At 42.6% G+C, this 9576-nt stretch overlaps 2 protein-coding genes across 4 annotated transcripts in view; one reads left to right on the top strand and one right to left on the bottom strand.

Moving 5' to 3' along the window:
- Positions 1 to 82: 82 nt before the first annotated feature.
- On the bottom strand, positions 83 to 6058 carry PFN2 (profilin 2). 2 transcript variants are annotated; one of them, XM_059391752.1, is made up of 3 exons: positions 5836 to 6058; positions 3424 to 3616; positions 83 to 1441 (listed from the first exon to the last, which is right to left on the bottom strand). In XM_059391752.1, exons 1-3 carry the CDS (start codon positions 5965 to 5967, stop codon positions 1344 to 1346), a joined length of 423 nt encoding a protein of 140 aa, XP_059247735.1. In that variant the 5' UTR covers positions 5968 to 6058; the 3' UTR covers positions 83 to 1343. The 2 variants fall into 2 exon arrangements, with proteins under 2 accessions (XP_059247735.1, XP_059247734.1); XM_059391751.1 differs by having other exon boundaries at positions 1348 to 1764.
- A 2324-nt stretch (positions 6059 to 8382) lies between these two features.
- The window catches only part of LOC132010145 (uncharacterized), a 57790-nt gene continuing 56596 nt past the window's right edge, over positions 8383 to 9576 (top strand). For both annotated transcript variants that reach the window (XR_009402176.1, XM_059388087.1), the window contains exon 1: positions 8383 to 8497. Coding sequence is in view for 1 of the 2 variants with exons in the window: in XM_059388087.1 (XP_059244070.1) it covers positions 8426 to 8497 (72 nt within the window). In the remaining variant the exon portion in view is untranslated. The remainder of the gene's footprint in view (positions 8498 to 9576) is intronic.

The following is a 9576-nucleotide window of genomic DNA, read 5'->3' as shown; positions in this document are numbered from 1 at the left end:
TCTGGCCTATTCTGTATATCCCAATGTGTCAAAATTCAATTGTAACAATGACAGCAATTTACATAAACACAGGAGTCTAGAGTATTTGGTTGGAATAAATTTATTTCATCTGTCTGTAAACAAGGTGTTTAATAGTTATGGCATTTTTTTAAATGCATATTAAATCAGATGAGTTAGACTGTATCCCAGATGTAACAAAGTGCAGGGAAAGAAATGGACAAATCAGCAACAAGATTTGTTTTTAAATCTGTACATTATCCACAAGGCCCAAACAATAGAAGCAAATACTAGAATGTCCCTAAAGTAGTGCCATTCGAAAGAAACCTTTAATAGGTCAGTTAAAATCCATCTCACAATAGCAACAGTTCATTTTAACAATAGTATGGCACAGAACACATATGAAAAAAATTCATCACAAGACAGCCAAGTCCACAATAATGCAACTTCATATAAAAACTCAAGCTGCAAATAAAAATTGGTCCTATGAAGAACAAACTGGACACACTCCAGATGGTTATGTTGGGATACCTAATGTCCATAATGGCAGCCTTTTACAATTTTACTAAAGAGTAGAGCTGGTGTGCAAAGAAAAAGACAGGAACACAAATCTGAGCTATTGCAATGATGGAATGTCCCTGGGGATTCGATCTGTTATGGTTACTGTAAGGTCATGGGAGGAAGTGCCTTTTGCTCTCGTTTTGCAGTTGCACTCTTCACATATCCTGCAGACAGAAGGCCTGTCTCTACTCAAGTGCAACATAACAATACTGAAAGCAAACTACTGCAGCTCTCAATAGCTCGTTAACAAAAGGGATTATTACTTGGTTAAATAAACCAGGCACTGCGTCGAAGATGGAAGCAAACCAAATACCTATGTGCAAAGGGAAAGGGTGGGAAAAGAGGAGTGAAGGAAAGATGCATGCACTTTTTCCTCCCAACCATGCGCTACAAAAGGAAGACTAAATGAGCTAAGTAAATGCTCAAAGTGCTCAAAAGACATTGATCAAATTAGAGATTGTACAACCGGCACCTTGCTTAATATTAACTTATTTTAGTTATCAATATCCCATTAATTGCTAAGACAAAGTGATGCCCAACTTGGCATGCCCCCTCCCCCCAAATTTCAAGGTATCATGCAAATCATTATTGTGCTGCAATTATGTTGCCAGATAAGGGTTGGTTACATACAGTGGTTAACATACAAATGATCCATTGGGCAAACAGGAATCATGACATTAGAAAATAGGTAAAGAAAAATTAGCTACCACCTATAGTCTGGTAGCACTGTGACCGTAATTGGGGTGGTGATGAAGACAGTTGCTAGGTAGATGGGGAGAGGCTGCTTACACATCAGACCTCCTCAGGTATAAAGCGAGTTCATATGCTTTCTTGTTAAGTGTGCCTCCGTGGACACCTTCCTTTCCCATGACTATAACCAATGCTGGAGTACACAGGGAAACAAAACAAAAGTGAACAGAATTATTTAAGGGGGGGGAGGGCAGAAAGAAAGACACCTTTCCCCACCAACAGAGGGATACAAAGGAGACACAGGTTCATACCCCATCACCCTGCATTGCTAATAAAATTTCCAGAATTAAGACTCAAGCTTACAGCTAGGAAAGTTTAAGAGCAATTTTCCCCTAATACTTAACAGTCTGCCTAGCAGCTAGAACCCAGAGTCTCTCAAGTATTTTGCCATTGAGTATGCCTTCTTATTCAATCCGCCTCCATGGACCCCTTCTTTTCCCATTACAAAGACCAAGACTGAAAGAGAAAGAAGAAAAGTGTTTCAAAAGAAGTGTTAATCAAGAAAGTCACATAAGTTTTAGCAGACAGAACCCTGATTAATAAGTTAACATTAAGTTAGTTTTCCGTGAACTGTCAAGCACTGAAGTCAACCAGGTCTCCAAAAAGAGAACTTTCAAACTAGAAATATGCTGAAAACACTATAAACTGCATCCTGGAAGCCCAATCAGTGCACCTGCAGCACTGCATAAAATATCTTTATACTAGCTAGGAAAAAAGAAGTACGATCATTTTCTTCTAGGGCAAAACAAATGACAAATTATTAGACTACTCCCCAAAATATAAACTTAAAAACTAAATGAATACTTACAGAATTCTCCCCAAATTTAATAGGCTTGATTAAATACAAACTATTAAAAAGTCTTCCCAGTGAGACTCAATGTGTCTATTAATTCCAGAGGAAAACCAAGACCAAATTGTAAAGAGCATTTTCAGTGCCATTCAGAAAAGGCCAAATAAAAAGTACTTAAGGCTTGTGCTTATTGATATCCTCGCTGTGCTTTATTTTTGAATCTGAAATCCTGAAACAGGATTACTGTCTCCAACAACAGGTTCTTCTATGATGCAATTCAGAGGTCCAGCCACAAAATACTTGTGCATGGCTAATTTTATACTTGCTACCACTAGATGTCAGTGGTGCCCTTTAGTATAGAAATGTTCTTCTAGTTTTGTCACATGGTTAATACTTCTTTTGAACAGATTTATCTGAACTCAGGTAATGTTTAGAGATATGTCTCTATTTCAATTATCTAATTTTCCTAAAGAAAAATACTCATAAGCATAACTCATATCAGAATAAGAGTAACCTTCAGGATAATCACAAGGAGTTCTTAGAATCACGTCAGTAAATTACTGCTAGGAGAGGCTTCAAATCCATTCACATAGTAGATCTGGTCTTAAAATCAACTGTGGCAAGTCTGCTATCTGAGGCCACACAGCCCTCTTAATTTACAAAATATTTACAAATACATTTCAGTGTATTTGTAAAGCAATTAGATATTATAATAAACCTTAATCTTGGAAGTTTTTTATAAAAAAGCAGTGAGACTTACTAAGTATAGTAAGAATTCTGGTATGTTGAAAATAATCAGGAAATACCAGAACCATATACATGAAATATTTCCTAGTTTTCAAATCTAAATCACACACAAACTTAGTCTTTGAAAATATTTCAATGAACAGGTGGCTTATTACAAAACCTTATTCTAATTATTTCTCTCTTCCCCAACAATATTTCTAATAGAAAAATGAGTGAATGTTAATTCTTCCTTTTTTATGCTGAGCAGTAATTATTAAAACGCAGGGAAGAGATGCAAAGGCAAAAGACTCAAAAGGACTAAAGTAACCAAACGGTATGAATGACTTAATATATGTGAATAACATGTGAATATTCTGTTTTTGAGTAAAGTCAGGATCTTAGAGACTAGGTTGTGTATGCCGCTGCTATCGAGTTGGTAAATCTCAAGCAAAGCAGTGCCTCCCTTCAGTGCTGGGCAGTTCACAAAAACCACCTTAATAGCCATTATGGACTAACACTTTAATTCAAAATGTTAAGGAAATTGCTTAATAAGTTGTAATGTAGCGTGCAACTTTTAACCAAGAGAGTACTCTGCTCACCTCTACCAGCTCTGCCGACAGCAACGTTGTATGTTGGCTCCCCACCTTGACTCTTTGTCCGGATGTCCATTGTGCAGTCACCATCGACGTATAGGCTATCTCTGATCACCGAGCACTTCTTTGCGCCAAGAGTCAAACCGTTGGTAAAGAAACCTTCCCGGTCTTTTCCTACAATCATATCTATTTCTACTGGCTGCCCCCACCAAAAAAAAAAAAAAAAAGAAAGGAAAAAAAACATGAAGTTGTAATTCTTTCCATGCCTCCATGTAAGTGGAAACAGTGTGCCAAGTTTGTATTGTATTGTATTAGAAGACATCCACATTTCACTAACATAAAATCAAGTTTGTTTTTTCTAAAGAATTACTTAATCCTGTATGACTACATGTTTTTTATCACTTCATTTCACATTTAACTATGTACTAACTAAAGACCAGTCTGTGCAAAGAATCTATGAAGTTGCACTAAACTGTAAACTTAACAGATTATTTATAAACTGTTACAAGTCGAGTGGTACCTGAAGTGCTTATGTGATGGTAAAGATTCACCTATAAACTCTTCTAACAACTGCTTGTCTGTCACGTCCAGTCACATTACAGTTCTGCTACATCAAACTTAATTTAAAGTTGCTTGAAAGTCTCCTGAAATAATGCCCAGGCTTAACAGACCTGTTCACTTCTACTCTGCTTTCAATAGCCTGAAATATCCCTCACAGTATGAACTTCAAACCCTAGCCCTCAACACATTCCCAAATTCGCATCTCCCTCCTCTACTTCCCTAGCCACTCTCTTTTTCCTCTCCAACTTCCCTTCCCCTCCCACCTCAGTAACCAGTTTTCTTTCTGGACAAATGCAAAGAGGATTCAGCTGGTAGCACTGCAGTAGGCAACGGTAAAAAAACAACCAAACAAACAAAAACAAAACAAAACAAAAACAAAACAAAAAAAAAAAAAAAACGGAGAAAATGGAGGGAGACCGGGAAAGAAACTGAGGTAGTCACCAGAACCGGAAAGGAGAAAACGTGCATTCTAACATTCCCTGAATAAGAAGGAAGGCGTCGCCCCCATCAGAACTGCAGAGTCATAGCAGGCCCCAGCCATTTCCAAGCACTCTCCCGCAATCTTCCCAGCCAGACAGCGGGAACTCACACACAAAGACAAGAGGACTGCAGGAAAAAAGTTGATCGCCAGACAGATGCCAATTCTCTATAATAACTGTACTCCACTGCGATTAAAGGAGATCTTAAAGTACCGGTATCAAGGACTGAGTTCTACAGTTAGATCTTAAGCCATGTTAAGTAGTACAGAATAATTAGTAGCACTCATGATAGGGGGCCTGAATTCTGGTATTTGATGGGAGAGGAGCGTGGGGCTATTCAGGGAATGCCCCTGTATTTGACACAATCGTCACAATCCAAAAAGAGCCATGTGCAGAAAGAGGCAAAACAATACAGCAGCACTGGAGGATTAGTAACAATTATCCCCCAAACATGTGGCAACCAAGTCAAAACCATTAAGTCACAAGAAAATCAGGCACTGTAAAGCATAAATCTGCATTAGTTTCTTTACTATCTTCACTAAAGAGGGAGGGACTTGGAGAAGTGAAGTGTCCCTTCGGCTTTCACAGATTACTGTAAGCCCTATAAAAGCACCCCCTTTTTTAGAGCTATGTTGCGTAATTGGGGATAACGGTATATCGATGAATCTCCATAGGAGGAGGAGAGAAATCAATGGCAGTTCGCCATCTTGGAGAATTAAAAAAAAAAAAAAAAAAAAAAAAAACCTATGGAGCCAGAGCTGAAGTCGAGATTCACGAATCCACCTACGTTGTCGGCGTACATTTCTCTCAAGCCCCAAAGGCCTGGACACCCTCAAACCTACGCAAAGTCGCTGCGAGGATCCGGGGGCCGGGCAGCCGCCGCCTCCCACAGCCCGTGGCGCGGGCGGCGCGCTGTCCGCGGAATCGAGGGGCAGCCCGGCCGCCGGAGGACCCCGCACACCCGGGCCCGCGCACACCCGCCCGGCCCCTCCAGCCCCCGCTTCCACCCCAGGACGTGCAAAGCAAACCTCAGGGTTTGCAGGAGACCAGCGAGAGCCTTGCGAAGAGGGGAAAAAAAACCCGCCCCCCCCCGAGCCGGTGCGCCCCCTCCCCCCGTCTCACGGACAGGCACTGGGAACGCCGGGGGCCGCCGTGGCAGCCAGGGAGCCAGGCAGCCAGGCCGCCGCCCCCGCCGGGTCAGCGCAGCCCCGGGCGAGGGGGCGTCCCCGGGCCTCGGCCTCCCCGTCCGCCCCGCAGCCGCATCCTCGGCGCCAGCTGCCTACCACACCTGCCGGCGCGGCCCTCCTGTGCCCACAGCCGGCCGGCCCCGCTCGAGTCCGGGGACGAGAAGGGGAACCCGGACCGCCCCGGTCCTCACCGTAATGCTCTGGAAGACGCCCCCGGCCGTGGCTGCCCAGACGTATTTGGCGTCGCAGTAGCCGACAATGGCGGCCTCCTGGCAGCAGCCATCGCACATCAGGTTATCCACGTAGCTCTGCCAACCGGCCATCTTCGAGCCCTTCGCACTGCAGCGGGGACGGCGAGGAGCAGCAGGCGCAGCGGCGGCGGCGGCAGCGGGCGGCGGCGGCGCGGGGGGGGGCGGGGCGGGGGCGGGGAGGAGGCGGCTCTGCGCAGGCACCGACCGCCCCCCTCCCCGAGGAGCTGCTGAGGGAGGACGCGGGGACGACGAGGAGGGACAAGCGGCGGAGCGCGCCCGGCCTGCCTGTCCGCCCGCCCGCACCGCGGAACGAACCACCAGCTGCTGCGGAACGGCTGTGCGGGCGGCAACGGTGCTGGCGGCGGCTGCTCCTTCTCACCGCGGCACCTTTCAGTTCTCCGCGGCCGCGGCGGGGAGGGCGGGCGTGCGCGCGCTCGTGCGTGCGATCCTTCCGCGGCGCCCCGACTCGAAGGGTCCCGGGAAGGGAGGGGCCGACTGAGGCGGGGGCGCGGAGGGATACCGCTCTGGGACAATCACGGCTGCCACGTGCGGCAGAGAGGTCCGGTTGCGGTGAGGTCGCTGGGGGCGGCTGCCCGAGGCCCGCGGAGGCGGTGGCTCCTCCGTCGCATTGGGCGCCGCGGGGATGGGGGCGTCCGGGACGCCTCCAGTCCCCGCGGCTGGGTCGTGATGCGCCTCTCTTCTGCGTCCGGTGACTGGGGATGCGGAATCTTGAGCCTTGGTGTTGGATTGCCGAGTTGCCCTGGTGACGGGATGTGGCGCGTTGAGTCCTGCTCGTGGTGGGGGTGGCAGTGGCAAGGTCGCCCACGCTCATCTCCGGCGTCCTCAATGGGACCCTCTTCCCTGGGGGGCTCAGGCAGCCGAGAGGGCGCGTCCCGGCAACCTGAAATCCGAGCTGGCGTTTGTGCTCTCAGGACCATTTCTGAGCTTTGCCAGTCTTTCATTGTTGCCTCGTTTGGGTACCAAGGCTTCGCATTCTCTGGATTCTTTGACAGTAAGAACCCCTTTAAAACTGCTAATCACCTGTGGCTAAATTACTCAAAATTCCGAACAAAATCAATAGCGACCTATGTAAACTATTGTTGGCTACTGGGAAAGTTAGTGGCGGATCAATGAAATCGCTGAAAAAAACAAGGAATGAAAGATCTAAGAAAGGGTTCCCCGGCTGAATATAATACAATTTCTGCTATTTAAAGGTAAAATAATTGCAGGATCCAGGTCTGAGAATGGCTTGTATTTACAAGGCGGAGTCCTGTGATTCTCTCATCTTTTCAGTAATCTCTGGGTGCTTTGACTAGACAAGGAATTAGGAGACGACCTACAGCAATTTTAAGTGAACAAAAATGATCTGCCAATCAAGGAAAGGAAGATAGCTCATTTAAAACGTTGAAAAGTTAATTTCAAATTTAAAGTTATCCCGTAGGGTCACGATTTGATAAACAGTTGTAGCTCATGAGGGAAGACAAACAGGTTGCTAAACAATTTAATTGGTTCTGAAGCTTTGTATTTTTTCTGCTGTTTGCTTTAATATATTTTCTGCTGAAATCAGCTACTGCAAGGGCGGGGGCTGGGTACAGTAGGAGAACCCCCAAGTCAGGAACCTATCAGATTGAGACAATATATTTTCTCATGTTCTGATGATACAGAATACATATGTGGTATCAAATGTGTGCCAAAAATTGTTTCATTTTTGCGTGTGTGCCTAGTTACACTTACTGGTTTATTACTTTACCTCTTTGTAGTGGTGTTTGATGGTTGTAATCCTACAATCTTAGCAGTTTATCACCTTAAAAGTTGATAATACAGTGTGTTGATAGCACTGAATATGGTCACTTTGTGAGAAATCACCAAGCTGTACAGTTACGATTTGTGCTTTTAGTATGCATGTTATAATTCAATAAATTTAAACAGAAAAAAATGAGAGAAAATAAAAGTAAAATAATTTAAAGTATATTGAAATTGAGTGTTATTTATTAACCTACTCTAAAGTTTTTGAGATTTCATTTCTAGACTATTAGAGCAAAGAGTTGGAAATAACTGCAATTCCATTTTTATTCTATTGTTGGCTTTAAACAACAAAAGGATTATACCAACCGAATATTCTGGATATTCAAATCTCAAAAGGTTTTAAGAAGATTCTCAAAGACATCTATTGGGTAATACATTCCGAAGAATTTAGAATTTCTGTCCTTTTTCCATATTTTTCAAACTTTGATACACTTCAACATTACCATTTTACTTTTTCAACAGCGTTATTACTTTCCCAGAATTGCATATAGTAAAATTTAAACTGAAAAAACCATTTTGTGTAATCGATTAAATGAGGCTTTACAGTTTAGATTTTTAGATAATATATTCAAAGGAATCTACTTACTGTTTTTAGTACAAACAGTCCCCTACTTACTATGGTTCAATTATTATTTTCCAACTTTACCTTGATATAAAAGCCATAGGCAGTCAGTAGAAACTGTACTTTAGATTTTGAATTTTGACCTTTTCCCTGGTTAGTGGTATGCGGTGTGATACTAGAGATGCTGGGCAGCCAGTCAGCAGTCAGCTCCCAGGCAGCCCCGCAATCACAAGGGTAAGCAACTGATACAACCATTCTATTTTTCACTTTCAGTATTCAGTAAACTACATAAGATAGTCCATTCTTTATTATAAAGTAGGTTTTGTGTTTGATGATTTTGCCCAACTGTAGGCTAACGCAAGTGTTCTGACCACATTTAAAGTAGTGAGACTAAGCTTTTGACGTTTCTAAGATATATTAATTGCATTGTCGACCTTCGATAGTTTCAGTTTACAATGTGTTAAGATGTGTACTATTATAAAATAATCCTGTGCCTATTTTCTTTAGAACCGGTTTCCCAGCACTCTGTCTTATTTTCTATTTGTATACAATGATCTGTTACTATTTCATATAACTTGTGTACCACACACATGCTTCAAGAGGTGTAAGTGGAGGTTAAACACTGAGTTTTAGGAATAGCAATGTGTTATGTCCAAAGGAGTGCCAATATGAAAAGAAGAATTAACAATTTGTATCTTTATCTAGGTTTTGTTCTTGTTTTTGTTTTTAGGGTAACTGATCCCTACAGTGAAAATACTAATGTCTGGGCAGTAGAGAAAAATCCTAACTCTGTTGATAATAGGTAGCCAGAATGATGGAGCCTTTAACCGTCAGTGGTAGCATATTTAAATTAGGAATGAGTTCTTGTGCATTCTTTACAAAGTTTTTAAATTCTTATTTAGGAAAACAGAAACTATGTGGTAAATCAGATTCTTTAAGGTATCAGTCAAGGTGTGTCTGAACATTTTAAGTCCATGAGTAAATCATTTGACATTTTAGCAAAAATACAAAGAAAAAGGAGTTAAGTTGGTTAAAATGTATTCAACCCATTAAACATTTGTGTAGACTAAAACTACATAACTACCACAAATATAGTAATAATTAACTAAGCCCATCCCGAGCCCCCAGTTAACTAAAATTTCACCTCCACACTTATTTTTTGGAAAAAGTGTTTTAATTATAAACATAATTATCAAAACAATAAAATTTAGAAAGTGGAGAAAAATCACACTTAATCTCATAAACAATGCAAATGATGTCATTTGAATGTTTTCACTTGTTTTATTTATGATTTTTATAGTAAAGAACATGGG

Source organism: Mustela nigripes, chromosome 2 (genome assembly GCF_022355385.1).
Source record: "Mustela nigripes isolate SB6536 chromosome 2, MUSNIG.SB6536, whole genome shotgun sequence".
NCBI lineage: Eukaryota > Metazoa > Chordata > Mammalia > Carnivora > Mustelidae > Mustela > Mustela nigripes.
This window is presented reverse-complemented; position numbering and strand designations above follow the sequence as displayed.